General features: G+C 37.4%; 1 protein-coding gene across 3 annotated transcripts in view; it reads right to left on the reverse strand.

Annotated features, from left to right (window-relative positions):
• The window catches only part of ARHGEF6 (Rac/Cdc42 guanine nucleotide exchange factor (GEF) 6), a 122003-nt gene that overhangs the window by 60834 nt on the left and 36428 nt on the right, over window positions 1–24741 (reverse strand). For all 3 annotated transcript variants that reach the window (XM_014538935.1, XM_005865334.2, XM_005865335.2), the window contains exons 3-6: window positions 23620–23704; window positions 20494–20618; window positions 18770–18971; window positions 9047–9117 (exon numbers count right to left, since the gene is read on the reverse strand). In XM_014538935.1, coding sequence (XP_014394421.1) covers window positions 9047–9117; window positions 18770–18971; window positions 20494–20618; window positions 23620–23704 — 483 coding nt within the window. The remainder of the gene's footprint in view (window positions 1–9046; window positions 9118–18769; window positions 18972–20493; window positions 20619–23619; window positions 23705–24741) is intronic.

Genomic DNA, 24741 nt, shown 5'->3' on the forward strand with positions numbered 1-24741 from the left:
GCCGGGCTGAGGGACCCCCCCCCCCCCCGCCCGAGTGCACAAATTTTTGTGCACTGGGCCTCTAGTTCAGCCATAAAAAGAAAGGAAGTACTGACACATTCTATAGCATGGATGAACCTTGAAAACATTATGCTAAGTGAAAGAAGTGAGACACAAAAGAACAAATATTATATGAAATGTCCAGAATAGGCAAAATCCATAGAAACAAAAAGATTAGTGGTTGTCAAGGTCTTGGAGGGAGTACCTGCTAATGAGAATTTCTTATTAGGGTGGTGAAAATGTTATAAAATAAGCTAGTGGTGATCACACAACTCTGTTAATTTACTAAAAATCAGTGAATTTTACACTTTTAAATGGTAAGTTTAAAAGTGGTATGTGAATTATGTCAATAAAGCTGCTATTTTAATAATTCAAAGCACAAATTTCTCATCTGTCAATAAAACCTTCTGTTTATTTCTGACTTCAAGTCTTTATACAGTATCATGTCCCTCCAACTCAAATTTGTCCATCATTATAGCTCTCTGCCCAGCTGTGCTGTTGTTCATTGCAATACTTCAAGTAATTACTTACACTCATGTATTCATATTTATATTCTTAGAAATGGAAAGAACTGCACTAGAATTCAATGGTACCATATTATACTAAGCAAAAGGTAAAGCTCATATTCATATTGCTTTATTAAAAATATTTGTTTTTCTATATTATTTGTATAGGGGGAAAGATGGTGACATACCTTCTCACTTATATTCAGGAGAGAATCAAATCTAGTTATCTAATCAACTCATTTTGTTCACATTTTTCTAAAAAGCCCATGTTTGATTGCCCAACCAGTGGTTGAGCATCGACCTATGAACCAGAAGGTCATGGTTTGATTCCCGGTCAGGGCACATGCCCGGGTTTCGAGCTCAGTCCCCAGTGGAGGGCATGCAGAAGACAGCAGATCAATGATTTGCTTTCATCATTGATGTTTCTATCTTTCTCTCCCTCTCCCTTCCTCTCTGAAATCAATAAAAATATATTTATAAATAAATAAATAATTAGACCATATTTGGTAATGAGCCATCCACATCCTTACCCTCCTTTTAAGCACTGTTGTCTATAATTGTCACAGTACCGAAATTATAATGTCTGTTGAAAAAAAGAAAAACAAAATAAAAAACCAAACCAAATAACCTTTGCCTGAAGGGAATTTTTAAATTAGAAAAATCACAGATATTATTTACAGCATAAAATGTGATTTGTATATTGTAATAACTATGTATGGTGTCAGGTGGGTACTAGACTGATCAGGATGGTCACATCATAAGGTATATAAATGTCTAATTACTATGTTATACACCTGAAACTAATATAGAATTGCATGTCAACTGTAATTAAAAATTTTAAAATCATATTGACATATTTAAAAATGTGATTTGTAAACCAATTAAACAACTTTGTAATTTTTAAAACAATATAAGAAGCTTTAATTCCATGGTTGCTATAATTCAACCTCCCTCTTCCCATTAAAACAGCTTTATCATTTTAACTTCCTTTAAAATGCTATTATCTGTGGCTTATTTATTTATTTATTTATTTATTTTGAATTTTAGTGTCCCAGTGCATGGATTCATGCACATTGAAAGGAAATTAATTAGAAGAAATATTTTAATATTGCTATTCACATCTTGCTAATGAAAAGAAAATAGGATTCTACTGAGTCTCCTATCTACCTACTCCAGGACTTTTGTGAGGACCAAATGAGATGAGGCACGGGAAAACACTTCACAAACACTTGTTTAAACTGTAAAATGTTTGCACCTGGCTATAAAGCAAGTTGGGTTCATGGGCTGAAGAAACTCCAAGGATGCCTGTCGCTAGGGAGAGGAAGCCGGGCGTTGCTATGTGACGTCATTACCCAGCGCCCACAGCCACAGTTTCCGGGCTGGGCTGGGCTGTGGGCTGCATTTTGCACCATGGGGTCTTGGCAGCATTGGCTGAAATTTGGTGGGATGTCGCTCTGGGGTGGTGGTGGGGCCTGTGTCCCACTTGGGGGACGCCAAGTGTTGGTTTGTTGGCACCAGGTCCATGGTGCCATTTATTTTTAAATGGCCAGGGCGCATCATGGCAGCTCCTGTGTCGAGTGTCTGCCCCCTGGTGGTCAGTGTGCATCATAGCTACTGGTCGGATGGATGGATACTTAGTCTTTTATATATATAGATTCCAGTTGACATTCAATCTTATTTTGTATTTGTTTGAGGTGTACTATCTGGGGCTTTTGTAAAAGAAATCACTAAGATTTTGCAAGAAAGGTACCAACTGTCCTGTTCCAGTGGGTTTACTTGCTAGGTGAGGCAGCACACTTTTGAGGAGTTCCATCTCTGTTGAAACCACTAGCATGGGACACACAGAAGGCAAAGGTGAGGTAAGCACGGAGACATTTCCTGTGCCTTTGAGTGAGTTCTGGAGAGCTAAACGTAATATGTACATTGAATTCATATTGTTACCAGTTTTGAGGATGGCTGAATGCTGAATTTATAAAACTAAATTGATAAGGGTGATTAATGAGTCCTTCATTAAATAATGCAAAAAAAGTTTTGAATGGTAATGCATTAAACAATACTGTTCATTCTGTGGTTTGAGAGGTAGACATGCTCATCAGGGTGAATGTTTGGGATTCTTTCCCAAATTTGCTTGGATATTTATTGCTTTCCTCAATCTCAAAAGACCAACTGATGAACTTCTGATACTGGTTCTTTATTTTTCAAACCACAGGACATCTACTGTAAAAGGATAAAAAGGGAAGCAGACAGAGAAGGCTATGTGCTCCCAAACAGAAGGCCTCAGTGGTGAGTCAGAAGGCAAGGAGTTTGGCAGGCCAACCAACTTCAGAGCAGTACAATTTGATCGAGATGAAATCCATTCAAATTTACTAAAATAGACCGTGTCCAGACATTGCCTTTGCTTCCCTGTCTCTGTCTTCACAAGAACAACTGAGTATCCTTTTGTTCAATTAACCTTTGACTAAATTCAGAGCAAAACAGATGGTAAAAAGCCATAGAAAAAGAGGTGAAGGCCTTTTGTACCTCCATCCTAGGCTATTGATTTTCCACTAAAATATATTTCCTACATTTCCTGGAAAGTCTTTAGAGTGTGTTAACTTTTTTATAACTCTGAGGGAAACAGTCATATAAGAATGAAGACATTATTTTATAAAGCTAATATGTATAAACAAAGGCTGAAAATAGAGATATGAAAACTATGATGGCCCCAGGAAACCTTAAATCAAATAAGAAACATCATATTATAGGATTTCTAAGATAATTATGATGCCTGTAAAAATGAGTTAATGTTGGTGAAGTCTTATGAGACTTAAAAAAAGCAATATATTAATATACTGTATTTATGTTATATCTGACTTATATTCCAGTAGAGCCACCCATTTACATTCAAGTGCAGTAATTGACTTCACAAAACAGGCAGCACTATCCCCCATTATTGACAGACAGACTCTGCAAAATACTGTCACCTCTTCTATCTACCTTCATCCCTCAGATGAAAAAGATGTATGGAAGAGTAAGACAAGATATTGGTAGGTAAAAAAGAAGAGGGAATATAGATAAGGAATAAATGGATAGGTATGTAAGGTAGTTTAGGTTGTTGAATTTTTAAAAGGTGGCTGCACAGAGGATTTTCAGGGCAGTGAAAATACTCTGTATGATAATGATAGATACATGTCATTATACATTTGTCCAAACCTATAGATTGTGCAACACCAAGAGTGAACCCTAATGTAAACTATGCACTCTGGGTGATAATGATGTATCAATGTAGAGTTTTCATTTGTAACAAATGCACCACTCTAGTGGGAGATGCTGATAGTGGGGGAGACTGTGCATGTGCGTGGGCAGGGGGCATATGAAAAATTTCTGTAACTTCCACTTAATTTTGCTGTGAACCTAAAACTGCTCTAAAAATATAAAGTCTTTTTAAAAGGAGGGGCTGATAAGCACTATAAAAGGTAGAGAAGATTCAGGGTAGGAGCAAGTGGATAGATAAATGACTGAGAAAGAAAATAGGGGTAAGCAGAATGTGGGTGGCAAAAGCAAGGATTCCAGGTTTCCTGGAATTTTTATGTGATTAGCATGCCACAGACTTCTTCCCACCTTTCCAACTGCATATAGGTTCTGTGAGAAATACCCCTTAGGCATCTGTCACAAGTTATAATACAGTAGAAGAAAGTTAGAAAAAAATAAATAATACTAGTCATTATTGATTATATTTTTCTAATTGGAAGTAGGGAAATATCACCTCTCATTCTGCAGACAGATGCTCATTTCCAGAGTTGAATATTAGTCTGTGAGTCCAGCCTATTTGTGGCAGCACAAACAATAGCAATCTTAAAGTGAGCTACACTAGTTGTAATGAATAAAGAATTCCACCTTCAGAGGGACATCTGGATGGGGGAGAAATGGATTGTAGTCTACACTATGACCTGTAGGGATGGATTGTAGGCATGTACATTCCTACCTGGGTGAATCTGCTCATATAGTTCCCCTTGCCTGAATTCTCTCTCAGCTCATCTCTGCTTATCTGTCTTCTGACACACCTAGAATCCTATCTCTTCCATTCAACCTATCCCTTTGTTGGTTCTCAAACTTTAGTTCAGTGAGCATCCAAGTCACCTGGGGTGGAGGAAGGATGAGAAAGAGGCTGAGGAAGTTGTTAAAATGCCTTTTCCTGGGATCTGTGGCCAGAGATTCTGATGTAGCAATGCCTTTTCCTGGGATCTGTGGCCAGAAATTCTGATGTAGCAAGTGTGGTGTGGGGCCCAGAGTTCTAAAGTTTTAACAAGCTCTTAGCGGCTTCTGATGCAAAGGATCCCCAACCACATTTGGAGAAACTCATTTTAGGACCTTTTATAAATTTATAGCATTCTCTGCCATGTGGCTTATGCTATCATGTCTGTACTGTCTTTCCCATAAGATTATGGGTGCCAAGAGCTAAGTACTGCATACAAACTAAGCTTGATTACTAATATAGATTCCTTTTTCTGTTCTTTACTTTTTCAGTTTTGTTGAGATATAATTGACAAAGAAAATTGTATATATTTAATATATACAACTTGATGTTTTAATATATGTATACATTGTAAAATGATTACAATTAAGCTAATTAACACACCCATTACCTCACATAGTTACCATTTTTTTTGTTGTTGTTCTTAATTTTTAATCCCTCCTGGCATATAACATCAAGTTAAAAAGGACAATGAGGAGAAGGTAATTAGAAAAACAATTACTAAAAAAAATGCTTTTTTTCAATGGTGAGAGAAGTTTAACAAATTGCATTGAATTTTGAGGAAAATGAAAGAACCGAGGTCAGGGACAGCAAAAGCCTCCATTGGCCTTCCATGTCCCTAAAGGATGCTAAACTCCCATTCAAAACAACAAGCCAGGAGTGACTAAGCCTCAGTCAGACACATTAAATATGCCTCATTGCAGATGCTGGTCTGAACTGGGTGCCTAAAGCCATTTGATCACACTGAAGAATTTAACATTTAAAATTGATGTGCCACCAGAATCACTGCAAGGCCTGAATGGGCCTGAAATCCGCAGATAAATTCTTGGAAACTTGAAAAGGGGTGGGGGGCAGAATGTCTGAACACTTGCAAATTCTAAGAGTTCTCTATCCTGTCCAAGTTTATTGGATGTGATGGTTAATCTTATGTATCAATCATTATTTCTGGGTGTGTCTGTGAGGGTCTTTCCAGATGAAATGAGTCAATAGACTAAAGAAAGCAAATTGCCTTGCTTGTGTGGGTGTGCATCATCTAATCTGTTGAGAGCCTGAATAGAACAAAAAGGTGGAAGAAGGCAGAATACGTTCTCTGTCTGACTGCTCCAGTTGGGACATCAGTCTTCTGTTCTCAGAAAAGAACTTACACTATTGGTTCTGATGCTTTTCAGGCCTTTGGACATCTTTCCAGGGTCTCCAGCTTGCAGATGACAGACTGTGGGACTTCTCAGCCACCATAGTTGTGTAAGCCAATTCCTTATAGTAAATCATTGGTTCTGTTTCTCTGGAGAACCCTGACTAATACACAGGACCAAAGTAAAGGGAACATGTGAACCTTCAAGGACTCACTGAATGAAAGAGTCTAAGAACATGTTTGGTCAGATAAGTGTTGTCAGGGTGTGAGGATAGAAAAATCTCCATAGGCCCTGGCCGGTGGCTTAGTTGGTTAGAGCATTGTCCCAATATGCCAAGGTTGCGGATTTAATTTCCAGTCAGGGTACATACAAGAAGCAACCAATAAATGCATAAATAAGTAAAACAACAAATTGATCTCTCTCTCTCTCTCTCTCTCTCTCTCTCTCTCTCTCTTCCTCTTCCTCTCAAAAGTCAATTTTTATTTTTTAAATATATTTATTGATTTCAGAGAGGAAGGGAAGAGGAAGAGGATAGAAACATCAATGATGACAGAGAATCATTGAACAGCTGCCTCCTGCACACCCCTTACTGGGGATCAAGCCCACAACTCAGGCATGCGCCCTTGACAGGAAATGAACCTGGGACCCTTCAGTCCCTGGGCCAATGCTTTATCTACTGAGCCAAATTGGTCAGGGCTCAAAAGTCAATTTTTTAAAAAAAACTTTTTAAAAAAGAAGAATCTCCATAAAGGAGAAATAATAAAAAATGCATAATTCTACCCGGCCAGTGTAGCTTCAGTTCCTATTTTTATTTTTTGAAATATATAAATATGTATATATCCATATACATACATATATCCCAGGCTAGATATATGCACATGAGTATACACACACCTCCTACTTCAAAGAAAATTTGGCATGAGATTCACCAACATGTTAATAGTGACTATGAGTGGTAGGATTACAAGTGATATTTATTTTCTTCTTTATGCTTTTTGTGTGTAACAAACAACAGTTAGTTATATGATGTTATGGAATCAGAAAAAAGTCCTATCTGTTTTTAAAAAATGGATGAAAAAATCCTTCGCTGGTGTTCTTATAAAACTAGCAACAGAAAATATCTACAATTAATGACTCTTAGAGGGAAGAAGAGTTAATATAAGATCAATCATATAGGGACAATTTGCATGCGGGTAAACTTGATTTTCCAGATCTCCAAATACTATGGGAGGGCTAGAATTTTTTTGATTTGTCTAAGCCAATCAACACAGATTGGGAGGATGATCAGAACACTCAGAACGTATTTTGAATTAATAGCTTCTAAAATTTTGCTTAAATACTCAAAGCAAAACAAATGTAGATAAAAACAACAACAACCAACCCAAATCCCTTCATATACCTATCTAGTTGCAATAATACATCTAACTGGTCTCAATAATTCAGGAATATTAATAAGAAAGATCTACAGCTCCTTCACAGGCCATCATGAGCTCCCCAAGGCATTCTATTTTCTTTATTATGCTTTGGGTTTTAGATAAAATCTATCAAAATTTAAAAATAAACATACAGGAGTGGGCAAAATTAGGTTTAAGTTGTTTGTGAAACACAGTTTATTCTTGTATTAATTATTTTCCATACGAACTATAAACCTACTTTTGCCCACCCCTGTATGTGTGTGTGTGTGCCAAGTTACATGTAGAAGATGTTTACTGCTGAATTGTTTATAGTAGCAAGGAACTAAAAACAACATACATGAATTCCAATAGGAGGTGGATGATAAAAGAGTTTGTATATAGTATGTACAAGATTTACATAAGGCCCATAAGAATCACAGAGGTTAATCTTCCTTGGATAATTCCAGCAATATTATAAATTGGTAGAATCAACCGAGGCAGAGAGAGAGATAAAGCAGAACGATGGGTGGTATGCTCCAAATCCACAGGGAAAAGAAGCTATGGTAATACATTCATCCACCATTTGAATGTGTCTTTGTTTGAAAATTAAATCATTGAGAGTCACCTAGAAGCTAAAAGAAGTAGTCAGAGTGGAAGGAATAAGGGAGCCTAGCTCTGTTGGGTAATATATTTTAACCTCAGAAATGTAAGAGAAAAATAGTGACAAAATTGTCCTCGATATGAAGTTCTGTCTTGATTTTTCATACCAGCTACTGTTGATATCATTATGAAGCAAATTCACTGAAGAGTGAAATTTATTTTTTTGAAACCAAATGTATAGAGATGTTTAAAAACTGTTCATCCATGCACAAAATGAAAGGAATATGCAGTACAAACACACATAGAACACTAGGTGAAAAGTGAAACTGTATTTTAGCAGTGCAGGGGTGTGGGGGAACGATGTGGCTACCAGTCAGAGAAACTCAGAGGTTATCATGACGTGACCTTTTCATTCAGGACTGGGCCAAGTCAGGAAAGGAGACATGAAGGAAAGCAGAGAGAATATTAAGGAAAATGATATTATATCTTTTTCAAACAGGAACTTCTTTTGAGTATTGCACATGCCTTATCTATACCTAATATATTTTGACATATCTGTGTTCAAGCCAGAGCCATTTGATTCCTCCCTCTGTGCCAAAGGACAACCTTCCTTTTGGCCTCTCCTCAAGAACAAAGCTGATAATATTTCAGAGGAAATCATAATGAATTGATCAATTCTAAAATAAAACCACAGTATGTAATCACTGAAAACTTACTGCATTAGAGGAACTTGATAATTCAGCTTCTAAATATCTGGTAAGTACTACTCTTTGTAATATTTTAAGCAATAAAGAAAATAAAAGTGGTAAAATATGCAAAAAATAAATAAATATCTGGTAAGGCTATTTAGTGACAAAATTGACTACCTAACTGCTGAATTTCCCCATCATGTCTGTAATTTCTCTTTCACTACAGTTTAATAGGCTACAAATGAATTTTTCGGGACAGTAAATGTAAAACTTCCAGACATATATAAAAGGCCTACAATAGAAGAGCTCTATTGTAATGCAGCTTATATTAGACCCTTGTGATGCAACTTTATCCAGTCTTCCATTTGTTTCACCTCAACACATCAGTGATTCAACAAGTGAAAAGTTTCCATATAGTCAAGAAAATTTTGTTCATCATCTGATCACTCACCACGGAATAATAATTCTTGGTAAGTGGAGTAGTTTCAAATCCTTTGATAGCCTTGGGGGAGAGAGGTCTCTCTGTGAAAAAAAATTTAATTATATTAATATCATACAAGTATAAGATGAACATTTTATAACATAGGTCAACTAAAACACCATAAATATTATCAAGTGGAAAGATCAATGGAAATATACATTCCTAAACAAGAAACCATAATTTTACCAAACCACATATGGTCAAAGTTAGATCTTCTTATCCAGATCCATCAATTTCTGAGGGGGAGAATAAGACAAGGAGTTAAGGTTTAGCTACTTAATGCCAGGGTGGGGGCAAGAACTTCACTCCCAGCTTCAGGTTGTTCCACTCAGCTTATCAAAACAGATAAATAAGGAAGGCCAATGCTAACCAAATGCATATTTGTAACTTGTAACTTACAATTCAAGTATAATATAAATAATAGTAACCATACTTTCTTAGGGCTATCTACTGTGCCAAAAATAAAATAATCAGAATATATAATATACTAAAACAAGCAGAAAACTTTTCTCTTTTATGCATCATTTTAATATTAATACATTATGCTGTAAAATGCTGTCTTTCTTTTACAAAGTTAATTTTACCTATTAAACTCATGACTAAGAGACATCCTAGTACCTTTTTCCTTTAGAAAAGAAAAGCAGTTAATAAAAATACAAGACATTGGTGATAAATGTTTAACAGTCACTACATACTATCTTTCCTACCCTCATTTTCTCCTTTGCTTCATTTTGTTTTATATTCCACTTTTATCTTGCTACATTGTATGTGGTTTTAACCTTTCTGAAGTATGAGGGAGTATAAATAACCAAACAATATACTAACATCAGGCCTTGATTTTTCTTTTTTTTAATTATATTTTCTAGTTTTAAATCTATTACATATCCACCCTAAAAATGCAAAACATAGAAAATTTAAAAAAAAAGAAAAACAACGGTTGGCCCATCACCCAGAGTAACATTTTGAAGTGTGTCTTCTCAAACATACACACATACAAACGGATCTTTCTTACTTTACCTACAGTTTTATAATTCTACTACTACAACATTATTTCATGGATGATTTCCCATTTAACCTTTATTTCTAATTATTATTATATTTAAAATATCCCTTATGTTTATTTGACTCATAACAGCTTTTAAAACATTTTTTTATTTCTACAACAACCCTGTCAGGCAGAAATGATCTCATTTTGCAGGGGTCACTAAGGTTCAGAAAGGTGGTGTCAGCTGCCTAATGGTATGAATCCGGGAAACACAGGTGTGCCTTGATAAGGGGCTATGCTTCTAATCAACATGAGGTCCTGAGATAAAGCTATTGAAGGTTTCAATTGATGAGTAATGGTTCCTACTGGAGTTCAGAAAGACCATCAGTTTGACTTGGGGTGGTCAGAGAAGACCTTGCTGGGCAGAGGACACGTGATCTGGCTCTGGAAGGTGGCTAGAATTCAAACAGGCATAGAAGACAGTAGGGAGTTTTGTAGTCAGGGAAGATTCCAGAAACACAGCTATAGTAATGACAATGCTCAAGGCAGAACTGTTCCTGTGATGGAGAATTGTACAGCTTTGCCAGGCTGAGCAGAGTGGAAACAAAGTAAAAAGGCAACAATGAGGGCCAATTCGATCATTTCCCAGTGATGACAAATGGGGTATGGCCAGTTTGAGGAAAGTTTATGCTATTTCAAGATCTGCCTGGAACCACTTGATGGCTTCACAAGGCTTTACTGGGTGAACCTGAGCAATGTGGAACCACCTTGCCTATTACTTGAGATTGTAAGTGGCAGTGACAGTACTCGAACCCAAGTATTGCATTACCAAATCTGGTGTTCTTTCCAATACACCATGGTTTTGCACTCTTAGACATATTAAAAATTGACCATTACCAAATTATTTTAGTTTTGTATTAGGCAAATTTTCTATAATGTAGCTATAATGGTTCTACTTAGAACTCAGTTGTTCTGTGGAATTATAATGTAAACCAGTATTGATAAAAATAAAACTTTCTAGCCCGGCCGGCATGGCTCAGTGGTTGAGTGTCAACCTATAAACCAGGAGATCACAGTTCAAATCCCGGTCAGGGCACATGCCCGGATTGTGGGCTCTATCCCCACTGTGGGGTGTGCAGGAGGCAGCCAGCCAATCAATGATTCTCTCTCATCATTGATGTTTCTATCTCTCGCTCCCTCTCCCTTACTCTCTAAAATCAATTGAAAATATATAATTAAAAATAAATAAAACTTTCTAAAAATAACATCAAGATGTGGTTACCTTTCTAAAGCAAGGCCAAAGGGAAGAGTAAACAGTAATTAGGGCCTGCCAAGACATAGAAGAGGAAAGGAAAGGCCATAGGAATGGGTCTTTGTAATTGAAACAAAATGTTAACTAAGTAACTTAGAACTGAGAATCATGACTTGAAAAGAAAGAAGTGGCTGCCATGGAGATTACTGGGTGGATGAACATGATGTAAAAGAGCTGGTGCTTTGATAAGGTCAATAAAGTTGTCAAAACTCTAGCAAGACTGACAAAAAAAAGTGAGAAGACACAAATTACCAATATGAGGAGTGAAACACGAGATAACACTACAGACCCTAGAGATATAAAAAATATAAAAAAGAGTACTATGAAAAACTCTACACACATAAATCTGATAATTAGAGTGTAGTGAATCAATTACTCAGAAAATAAAAACTATCTCAACTCACCCATATGAAGTAGACAATTTGAATAGCTTTATAACTATTAAGGAAATTGAATTTATAAATTTAAAACTCTGGTAAAAGGAAACCACCATGTCCATACCATCTCACCGGAGAATTCTATCAAATGTTAAGGAAGAAGCAATACAAATTCTTCACAATCTATTATATAAAATAAAAGAAGACCACTTTCCAACTCATTTTATAAACTCACTCTTATAGAGTCACAAAAAACAGACCAAGACAGCACCAAAAAAAAGAAAACTTCAAACCAACATTCTTCATGAATATCTTAACAAAGTATTAACAAATATAATTCAGCAATATTAAAAGAATTATATACTATGTAATTCATCCCAGGGATGAAAGGTTGGTTAAATATTCAAGAATCAATCAGTGTAACCCACAATAATAGTCTAAACCAGTGGTTCTCAACCTTCTGGCCCTTTAAATACAGCTCCTCATGTTGTGACCCAACCATAAAATTATTTTCATTGCTACTGTAATGTTGCTACTGTTATGAATCATAATGTAAATATCTGATATGCAGGATGGTCTTAGGTGACCCCTGTGAAAGGGTCGTTCGACCGCCAAAGGGGTCGCGACCCACAGGTTGAGAACCGCTGGTCTAAACAGAAAAATCATATGATAATATCACATAACAAAACTGAGCACTCCTCAAGAAAATAAAACTTCCAGTCCTGACCGGTGTGACTCAGGGGGTAGAGCGTCAGCTGGGTTCACTTCCTTTAGTGACCACATACCTGGGTTTGCAGGTTCGAGCCCCAGTCCCTGTTGGGGCGTGTGTAGGAGGCAACCAATCAATGTGTCTCTCTCACATCAATGTCTCTCTCTCCCTCTCTCCCTCCCTCCCTCCCTTCCTCTCTCCCTACCTCATTCCCTCCTTTCCTCCCTTCCACTCTCTCTAAAAATCAACGGGAAAAAGTATCCTTTCGTGAGGATTAACAAAAAAGATAAAAGAAAAAAACTTCCAGAAAAAAATAGGAATAAACATCAACTTTTGCAACGCAATAAAGAACATCTATGAAAACCTATAGCTAGCATCTTACATAATGGTGAAAGACCAAATGATTTCCCCCCTTAGATTAGGAACAAGGCAAGGATGTGTGTCCTCGCCAATCTTTTTTCTTTTAGATTTATTTTTTCAATTACATTTGACATTCAATGTTATATTAGTTTCAGGTGTACAACATAATGATTAGAAATTTATATCACTTATGAAGTGACCATCCCGATTAGTCTAGTACCCATCTCACCACTCTTTTTCAGCAAAGTACTGGAAGTTCTAGCTCTTCTTGCAGGTTTGGCAAGGGCAATCAAAACAAAAAGAGTAGAAGGAAGACAGATTTGGAAGTACAGACTTGGGAAGTCAAAAAAAATGTAGCCCTTGTAAATTACTGGCCCTATTGGGGTGTGGGGAATCAAGGAGTGGTTACAAAAAGAAAAACACCAGCACTGTGCCTCAGTGACAGTTTCCTACCTCTGGTTCCTCTTTGTCCCCCACCCCCACTGCTACCATTGCTTACTCTTACTATGTCCAATTCTCTCTGAAACCTACACTGAGCAACATGCAGAGAAGGAGCAAAGATGTGGAGGTTCAGAGGAAACATGTTCAATCCCTTGGGGTATTTCAATGTGACCTAACTGGAACTAACATCAAAACATAAACATTTTAGGTGGTGATTCTAAGGCAATGAAAAGATTGGTCAATTCAATTCAATCACTGAAAAAACATCAGCGTGATATAGAATTCAGATGGGTTATTTGGCACAATATAACTCAAATAACAACAGTGTCACATAGATATATATGAAGCACTTCAAATCCTGATATAAAGATTCCTTTCCAATTAACTTTTTTTTGTACCAGTTAACTTTTGATTCTTCCCCTTCCCTTGCTGATATACAGATTCCACCACCTATTGGTGGTGACAAGACAAAAAGAAATTTAGTGACAACTAGTTTCTCTGATATGAAACATCTATGTGATATACCCAGGGATTAAACAGGAAGTCTAAATATAAAGCTCAATCCAAGTTTTGGTATATAATCAGTAGAGCCATTTCTTAATCTGCCTTAATACAAATTTAATTAGCCATCTATCTAACTCCTTTATTTGATATCTGTATTTACCTTCTAATAAGAAGTTTTAGAAGAAGGATTTAATGACCCCTTAATTGAATCAGTTGTATGACAGTGGGGTTTAGAATTCTAAATTGAAGGTTTCATTTCAATGAGATGTACATTTAATCTCTGAATGATTTTTTTAAGCAACTTAAAGATAAATCTTCTTTCCTAAGCTTATACATCAGTATGAACTTCCTGGAAAGAAATAAAAGTTGATAAGTATTTTCTAGACCAAACATAAAACAGCATAGCATTGAGTTTAAAATGTCCCTCTGCAGCATCCTACTCACTATTTTGTGAAGCAGCAAGAGTTGGGATGGGAAAGAATTTAAGTCAACAAAGACTTGATACCTACTTTCCCAACAAGACATTTTCATTACATCAAGCTAATCTCTCCCACTGTTCCCCAAGCTCACTCTGCTCAATCCTACTGCAGATCTTTTGTGGTTTTTGTTCTCTGTGATCAATCACTGATTTAGATTGTCCCCCACTCTCTTTTGGGCCTACCCATAGCCTACATGTCTCTGGGGGTTCAATTCAAGCTCTACCTTCTCTGTGAAGCCTTCCCCAGCCTCTCCAGCCACAGTGCATTCTCTGTCCACTGACGATCTGCTATATATTTTATACTTCATCATCTACCACTTTATACTGTCAGTTGTCAGTTTCATCTCCAGCTCTTCTATCTCTCCCATGCTCTAAATCCATACAGCCAACTACCTGTTGAAAATCTTCAGAACTATGATTTGCTGGCACCTCCACTCAACATGCCCAAAATAATAACTCGTCATCTTCAGTGCCAATAACCCACCCAACACACACACACACACACACACACACACACACACACACACACACACCTCCTCCTCCTCCTCCTCCTATCTTCCCTATCGTCTCTATTAATGGAGGTCAGCACTTATCAGACATTTCCAATGTCTAAGGCACTGTGTTGGGCACTATAGAGACAGAGAAGTATACAAAGATGAATTAGTCTCCCTTGACTTCCCTGTCAGGATGAATTAGTCACCTCTCTTCTACTCACCATTCTCCAAAACACCCTGTATTTAGCTCTATCACTAATCTTTCACATTGCATTTTTATATCTCTCCTTCACTAGATTATGAGTACCATGAAGGCAAGATTTATGTCTTAGGTTTCTCTGCCTCATCAGTGCCTAGGAAAGACTAAGATCCTAGTCACAGGGAATAAACTTTTGCTGACTGGCTAAGTGGATTAACACTGCATGTCCCTAAGGAGCTCACCATCAAGCTGGACCCCTAGACTTGCAATTATTCTCATCTCTTCCCTTTTCCCCATAACTAATCATCAGCAAGTTTTCTTGATTCCATTTTAACAGTATATACTGCATACATCCACTTTCTCTTCCTCTCCACTCTCACAGAAATAGCCTACACCACTATCTGGATTGCCTGGACCTCAGCAGTTATCTCTACTGGTTTCCCCACATCCTCCTTGGTTATCCTCACCACTTCCCTGCAATCCAGCCCCCACACTACCACTAGAAAGATCTTTCTAAACCACATATTATCCCCTGCATTGACACCCCTCTTAATGCAGCTCCAGCTCAAGGCCCCACTCCTCTTTGTTCACCTAACTCTCAAATCATCCTACCACCCACCTCATGCTCTCCTACTTCCATGCTTTAACTTACTAACTCCCTCTAACTTTCTTCTACCAGTCAGAAGCTTCTTTCAATTCTTCAATACCCAATTCAAGTACATTTCCCCCACCCCTTAAAGTTATTGATAATCGAACTGTTTCTTTACTGGTTCCACATAATCTTATTTAGAGCTTTGTCTGTATTATTTATGCTGTCCTATCTTGTTATGGTTGATTGTGTACACACCTATCTTGATGACTAGAGTGGCAGGTCCTTGAAGGTAGGGGTCCATGAAAACAGATTATTATAGCCCTCTCCCAGTAGGAGATGCTCAATAAACAATCTGAACAGAATTTAATGACCTACCCTACAATATTCATTCATTTTACAAATCTTTACTGAGCATAAACGAAACAAAAAAATCTCTACTCTCACAGAACTTTAATGGTAAGATACAGACATGAAATGAAATAAGTAAGTAAATGTATACTGTGTTAGATGGAGAAATTGGTAAACAAAAATATAAAGCAGGAAAGGGGGCAGGGCAGTGAGGATAGGGTTCAATTTTCTCTCAGGTGACCAGGGAAGACCCTACTGTGGAGCTGATAAGTAAGCAAAGACCTAAAGAAAATGACTGAATCAGTCATGCTGATTCTGCCATGATAGTGTTCCAGGCAGAGAGACAGCAAGTGAGGCAGGTACCTGTCTGGCATAGGTAACCAGGAGGACGAAGGCCGGTGTGGCTGAAGTGAATGAGTGAGAGGGAGAGAGAACAGAGAGGAAATCAGAGGGAGAATGGGAAGCCAAATCCTGTAGGGCCCTATAGGTTATTGGGATGACCTTGACTTTACTATTTTTTAAAATATATTTTTATTGATTCCAGTGAAGAAGGGAAAAGGAGAGAGATAGAAACATCAATGATGAGAGAGAATCATTGATTGGCTGCCTCCTGTACACCCCACACTGGGGATCGAGCCTGGGCTAACATGACCTTCTGGTTCATAGGTCAACACTCAACCACTGAGCCATGCCAGCTGGGAGACTTTACTATTTTTTAAGATGGGAAACCATTACCCAAGTAAAATTTTGAAACAATCACTCTGGCTATTGAGTGTAAATTAGATTATAAGAGTGACAAGGACAGGAGCAGAGACATCAGTTAGAAAGCTACTGCAGGAACACAAGATAAATTGCTACCTGAATCTGTTTCTCCTGGGCTTCAGCTCCTTTTTGCTCAAATAAGTGCTTTTTTATTCTTTGTTAAAAAAGGGGGGGAGGGGAGGGGAGGGAAGGGAAGGGAAGGGAAGGGAAAGAAAGGAAAGGAAAGGAAAGGAAAGGAAAGGAAAGGAAAGAAAAGGAAAGGAAAGGAAAAACTACTGCAATAAGCTAGGTAAAAAAATTTGTTCCACATACTTCCCTGACTAGCTTTCTACCTGGCCCCAGCTGTTCAGACCTAACCTGAACAGTTGGGTAAAATGCTTCTAAGGGTTACGTAGGTGTTCAAACCATGTGAGTCCTTAACTGGGTTCTAGACCAAAGAGAGAATAGGAGAAACTTCAAGGAAAGGGTCCAAAACCAGGACAAATAGCCTAGGGCAATCCACAAGGGAGTGGCCAAAATGTGCTATGAGGCAAGGACATTATAATGAAGGCATGCTGTCTGTCCACTTCCCAAGGAAAGGGAGCAAGTGCTGTGCCTTTGCAGATGAAGACATGAGTCAGAAAACAAAGTCAGAGTAAATCTGGAAAGTTATTTAGAGATCCTAACAATCAAATGATACCAATTGAAAGATGTAGCACAGAGGTAAAAAATCAGCTGTGAAAATCATCTAAACCAAGAAAATTCTAGGCAAGGCCTGTGAAATTACTCCAGGGCTCAACAAAAATTTCTCCACTTCCAGTAATAAAAAATTTTAAGAAGTCTACACGTACCTATATAATTATAAATCTGTTGATAACATTTATTCCATTAAAGGAGATGCTCCTTCCCTTAACCCAACATACAATACAGAAAAGTGTGCAAACTAAATTTTATCTTAAATGTTTTAGGGAAAAGCTCCTAAAAGTAGTTATCTGGGGAGGGGGCAAAAGGGAAAGAAATTTTAATTATCTATATTATACATTTCTGTAATGTTTTAATTTATTTATAGGGAACTTATAATTTTATTAATTAGTAGTATTAATTTTGAGGCATTAAAAAGCAATAAAGACATGTACAAAAATGCACTGAGGAACTAACTATTCAAAGGAGCTCTTGGGTAAATATTTTTGAAAAGTGAAGAAATATAATAATGTGAATGACTGAACACTATTTTATCTGCATTGTAACATATTTCTATATATCCGGGGGGGGGGGTTGTAATATATGCAGGACCTACCTTCTTAAATAATAAAAAGCAAGTAACTTACCTAAGAAAGATCTAGAAAAACTACTGAAGAGCAATTAGATTTCACTTTCTGGATATTATTATGAAAAATGCGCCTAGCCAGTTTGGCTCAGTGGATAGAGCATCGGCCTGCAGACTGAAGGGTCCCGGGTTTGATTCCACTAAAGGGCACATGCCTGGGTTGCTGGCTCAATGCCCAGTAGGGGGCATGCAGGAGGCAGCCGATCAATGATTCTCATCATTGCTGTTTCTATCTCTCTCTCCCTCTTCCTTCCTTTCTGAAATCAATAAAAATACATATTTTTTTAAAAAAGGAAAAAGAAAAATGTAAGCAGTTATCAGTATGCAATGAGTTAAGGGCAATTTTATCCAGAATCAGAGTGGCCAGACAGCTTCCTGCAATCCATCATTATTTCTCAAACACATCTCTGAAGCATTTAGACTTAGGTCTGCTTAAAGAACTTAGGGCTAAAAAAAAGGAAGTTAACACATGGGCTCTCTTATTATTGTATTCTGCCATGGTGATTCTTAGAGTAGCAGGAAGGACCATGTACTATGTTACATGGGCTAGAATTAGAAGACAGAGGGTTCATAGTTAAGGTGAAACAGTTGTCTTAGCTTTGAATTCTTTTGCTTTTTTTAGTCTTTTTGCTGCCTTGCTGTAATATAAATACAACTTCATTTCAAAATATCTAATCACAGATTTTTCCCAGTTCTGTTCTAGTTTTATTTTTGACATATACATACAATTACAGTTTTTGTTAACCAATTAAAACTACAATTATTTTCAGTAGAATGCCAAGAAAGTTCAAGAGTCACATTCAAGGCTTGTAAAAGATTCACTTACCACTGGATTTAATTTCTCGGACATAATTACTAGGGAACCAGCCTGTTCTCCCATTTAATGTGCCTTCCCACCAGCCTCCTTCTTCAACTCTAGTGACGTAAATGATGTCCCCTTTACAGACTGACAGTTCATCTTCATTAGTCTGCTTAAAGTTGAATCTTGCCTTTACTATCAACTGGTGACTTCCATTTTCAGTCATCTCCTAGAGAAACAAAAGCCACACCAGATGAAGCACTCATCTAAAAGAGGCAGGGGCAGAAATTATATGCACTTAAGCAAATTGAGTGGGGTGACCTAGGATAAACCCAGGGCCATCTCAGTCTTGTGTTTTTAACTTAGGAGTTGGCCTAACGTGGATAGGCCTCAGTGGGAATTAATAAACCCCTCAAAACTGTATGCAAACTTTTGTATTTGTGAGACTGTGTATTTTGGAGGGAGTCATAGCTTTCATTTCCCTCTCCCCCTATCAATTATCTAAACCAGTGGTTCTCAACCTTCCTAATGCCGCAACCCTTTAATACAGTTCCTCATGTTGTGGTGACCCCCAATTTCATGTTACAAATTGAACATAATTAAAGCATAGTGATTAATCACAAAAACAATATGTAATTATATATGTATTTTCCGATGGTCTTAGGCGACCCCTGTGAAAGGGTCGTTCGACCCCCAAAGGGGTCGTGACCCACAGGTTGAGAACCACTGATCTAAAGATACTTATTTTAAATGATCCAGGAAACAAAGGACAGTGGTACACTATTCTATCCTGCCTCTACCCAACACATAGACCTATCTTATGTAATTATATGACCAAGATTAGGTACTAACCTACTCTAATAACATGTGTTGTCCACATCCCAATTACTAAGAATATCTTAAATTGGCTAAGACTTAATCGTAGGCATAGATTAAATACCCCATTGTTACTTAAGTCAGTAGTTCTTAACCTATCACAAGCCCCTTTGAGAAACTGATGAGTACAATTGAACTTTTCCCAAAACACATATACCCCTAAGTTCACACACAGAAGATTTTGCACACAGTTTGAGATGGTCCAAGGAATATAGAACCATAGTATTCATGAGCTTCTCAAAGGGATCTGTGATCTCCAAAGGTTAAGTGCTTTGGAAGTAATTAAAGTGTTTTGGAAGTAATAGCTCTTGATAGCTTAAAGCAAGTGGGTGGCTTTGACAAGAAATAATGTCTCAAAAGAGCAGAAGATGGGGTGTTCCTTCCTAAACAAAAGCTCCTGTTAAGACTAAATGCAAAGATAACTGGGCTATCCCAATATAGGAGCTCATTATAAGCCCAATATAAGTACAAAGAGAAAAATAAAATGACAATAGCAAGTAATATTGATTGCCTACTATGTGCCAGGCACTATTTAGTTCTCCTAATAAACTGAGTGATGGGGAAAATAACAGAAATCTGCCATCAGGAAGTAGTCATAATGACATATATGCATAGTATTCTCAGTTAAACAACTTGCTCAATTTTAGGAAGAGAGAATTTGGGAGCTTTAACCTCAATTTTCTGACTCTGTGCCCCACATACCTTTGATTTGTTCCAGGGGCCAGCCTGAATTTGTGCTAGGTTTAAAATTAGTTTTCTCCAGACTCCCCAAACAAACAGGATGGCTATCTTACTATATATGAAAATTCAACCGAGTTATCGATCAAATTTCATGGATTTTAAAACAGGCAGGGGGAATTGGGAGCAATACTTACCACTGCCTTTGACTGCCTTTGCAGCCTTGGAGCTGTGCTAGAAACTGCTCCCTGTGGGTTTGTCTGAGAACTATTAGCAGCACTAAGAGAAGAGGAACGTCCACATGGTCTTTCTGATAGCTGATCTGTGAAAAGAGGAAAAGGCATGGTAAAGGGAACCACTCATGTCAGAAAAACATCTACAACAAACATCTTTCATGGGACACTATCAAAGGCAACCTGGCTATAATTCTAACTATCACCATTATGAATGTGCCAAGTGTATTTCATCCCCCCTCCCTTTTTGGTGGCCAACTTCTTTTTCTTAACCTTACTGGCCATTGTTCTCCAGTAGAATGAAAAACAGCGACAGAGCCACATTTTCTCTTAACCCATTTCCCTACAGCTCTTCCCTCCTGAGCCAATTGCAACAGTATGCCCTGTTATCCCAGGCAGAACTATATTGGTTACCAAACAGCTGTTTGTGGCTCTTATTACTTTGAAATATTTCAAATTTCTATCTTTGTTTTCTGGCCTATAACTGAGTGGTTCTTTTCTTCCTCACATGTAACAATATGTGTGGCATATATAATGTAAAATCTCCCTTTGCCTGGTAGGGGGAGGGGAGAACAAGAATGAGTGAGTGTGTCTGGGAAAGATGCAATCTTAACACTAGAATAATTTTTTTTAATCAAACTCAAGAGTCTTTCCTTCCTTGAGACCTTATGAAATTTGATCCCACCAGCACTGAGCTAGATGTTTTCAGTATGTTGATAGTGTACTAAAGAGAGGAGCTGGCTTCTTGACAAATTCAAATGAAGGTTCTTTTTCTCTCCATTTATTTTTAAAAGATATAAACTGCAAAAGTATAAAGCCCAAACATTCCCTAGGCGACAAGCTCAGTATCCAAGTAGTTTTCTTGATACTGTGGGTTTTAACTTTCACCTCCTTGTATTTTATAAATATCTGTGGTGAAGGAAGAGACTATAAAACTTGCTAGGAGAGTTTGGCAAAGGAACATATAATTTTCATGGCATATGTTAGAATTATACGGTTCTCCCTGCCCAGAACTTGAGAGTTGTCATGTGTGTTAAATATAGTTACTTGAATTAGCTGTACTTTCTGCTCTACGCCTTGCAATAAGCACAAAAGTATTTTTTTCCAAATAGCAAAAGAACAATTTTGGAGAAGTATTTTTACATTTATTGCTATCATATACAGCTCTTTTGACTAAAACTATAATTACTTGATAGCTTCCTAGATGCTCCATCCTATTTGGCACTTGATTATATTGTCTGCTCTTCTTCTCTAATTGTTTCACGTGGGTAAGTTGAATCTCCCTAAATAGATGGTAATTTTCTCAAAGGCAGGGACCATATCTTACACTTACTTTGTAGTATCTGGCAGTGCTGGACACATACTCTGTTGACTCTCCAATAACTGGAGCACCAGGACTCGTGTTTGGGCATAAGTGCTCTGGAGTCAGTCAGATGTGGGTTTGAATCCTAGTTCTGCCACATACTTTCTAGATGGGCAAGTGTGGGCCTGACTTTCCTTATCTATAATATGGGCCCAATAATAATACCTACTCACAGGGTTGTTTCAAAGATAGAATGAGACTACCTAAGGCTTGTAGGACAGCCTAGATCCATGGTAAGGGCTCAAAGCACTTTATGATTATTACTGCCCATTTGAAGGTAAGATACTATATCACGTAAGGTGTGAAATTATACTCTAAGGCAGTGATTTTCAACCGGTGTGCTGCAAGAATTTTTAAGACATGCAATACCTGACTATTTAGTCAGGGGTATTGACATCTTTTCCCTTAGATTGTCAAATAAAAAACTGACAACAGCCAACACAATAGTCATCCAGTGTGAATGCTGTCTTGAACCATAAATATATAGGTCATATAATAAAGTTGCATCTTATTGGTCACATTGCATAATAAGGTTGCATCTGATTGGTTAATTCTTGGTATCAGAAATCTTTATATACAAATATATGCACCTGATTTTTTTAAAGTCACTTTGGAACAAAAAGGGTATGTAATTACTATTTTTTTGTAAATCAATAAAAATTACACCTATTTTTTTAATTACACCTATTTTTTGTCAGATAGGCAAAAATATATTTTTGGTGTGCTACAGAATTTTAGTAGTTAGTTTATATGTGTCATGAGATGAAAAAGATTGAAAGTTGCCGCTCTGAGGTAATCATCAAATACCTCTAATGTGGTGGGTATTAACATCTAAATAAAAGATACTCTTTCACTCACTATGAATCTGAGGTTTCATTTCCAGTGCAAGATTCCTGAGGGGTTCCTTTACATGGACAAAGACATACAAAAAACAATGAGAAAAATGTCTCTAGTGGAGAGAGGGAAGTAACCACTATAGTCTTGTAAACTTTATGAAAAAGGTAACTTGTCGTGTTTTTATTTTCTGTCTTGTTACACTCAGTTGCCTATTCAATAGCTTTGAATGAAATAGTTTCTTGATTCTTGTCATTATATAAAGGGCATTAGAATGCCATCTGTGATAGGTATGTTTAAATTCTAAACCATCATGGACATGGAGAGCATTATGATAAGTGAAATAAGCCAGTCAGAGAAAGACAAGTACCATATGATTTCACTCATATGTGGAATCTAATGAATAAAATGAACTAACAAGCAAAATAGAGACAGACTCAGAAAGAAATTAGGCTGGCAGCTATTGGGGGTGGGGGAGTGGAGGAATTGAACAAAAAATAAAAAAAGAGAAAGAACTCATAGACAAACAGCAGTGTGGTGATTGTGCGGGGAGGAGCTGGAGGATGGACTATGGGGATACTAATAAATGCTGATGGAAGGAGACTTGACTTTGGTTTGTGAACACACAATACAGCATACAGACGATGGGTTGTGGAATTGTGCACCTGAAACCTATATAACTTTTTCAACCAGTGTCACCCCAACAAAAATAAATAATAAATCCTAAAACCATAAAAAATTAAAGCATTTGACACCCATTGAAGTTTATTTGGTGGAAGGGGAGAACTTTGCACCAATCAAACAATCCTGGCCATAGTTGGCTCCTTGGGTAATCAGAAATATGTGAATCCAAACATGTCAACCAGAACTCATAAATCACAATTCCTACTTACCTTCTGTTGCTTTGTTAACAGCTAAAAGAGTGCTCAGAACCTTGGAGAAATTGACTCCTGAATAAAGGTCATCAGGATTAAATACCTATGAGAAAGGAAATTGAAACTGTAAGACACCGTAAATATTCAACTCAACAAACCCAACTATCAAAAAACCATTTCCTTTAGCTCTAAGAAGAAAAAAAAGTAAAACCCAACACCCAAACCTCTGTATACCTTTTGGAGAAATGAAAGCAGCAGCTGAGTCGCCTAATGACATGTGGCAGGCCATCAGGGAGTTAGAGCAAATGGGAAATGAGAGCCCAGATGAGAACGCAGGGCCCACCAGGAAATGCACAGTGCATACTCAGAACCACTCTTCTAATCTGAACATATCAATACTCTTAGCCCAGTTACAGGAAACTTGTATGCATGGGTTACAGTTAATGCCCATCACCTACACAATGTCCGTAGGAGTAGACAAAAAAGGGGGTGGAGCCTTTTTGACACTTTTTCATTTGTAAAGTTTATTCATTGTACTCAGTAGGGGCACTGTCAGGTGTGCTTTTCTCTCTGCTCTCTGTCCTCCCCACTGCCACTCACTGGATCCCAAAGTCTGTGATCCCAACTCCACATTGCCCAAACGTTGCACCCAGATATGCATTTTAATTCCAGCCCCTGTTTCTGATTTTTGCTGCTTAACCTTGACCCCCCTCAGCTCATCTTCATGAATTTGAACCTCTGCCTGCCTGAACTTCTAGATTCTTCCTGGCCTTAATTGACTTTCCCAGATATGACTTCTGGCCTTTCTGATAGATACTACTCAACTGTCAGCAACACAAGATTAAATAAATAGAATATTCCACTTTGTCATTCTCAACTGTCATTCTGATATGCCACTGTTCCTAGTGAAGATACCAGTCAGTTGTTGTTTTAAAGAAATTCACTAATTTTAAAATATATTCAATGTATTAAAATGTATTGAAACTTCTTTTAGTCTCACATATGTGTATTTGAAACTAGAAGTACTCTCAAGTACAGGCACAATCTATTAATCTCCCAGTCAATGATCTAGATATGTACATCTGTAGGTAACCAGATGCCCACTTTCTGGATGGAAATGCACCTACTAAAAACATTTTG

The sequence above is a fragment of the Myotis brandtii genome, unplaced genomic scaffold (assembly GCF_000412655.1).
Source record: "Myotis brandtii unplaced genomic scaffold, ASM41265v1 scaffold206, whole genome shotgun sequence".
Lineage (NCBI taxonomy): Eukaryota > Metazoa > Chordata > Mammalia > Chiroptera > Vespertilionidae > Myotis > Myotis brandtii.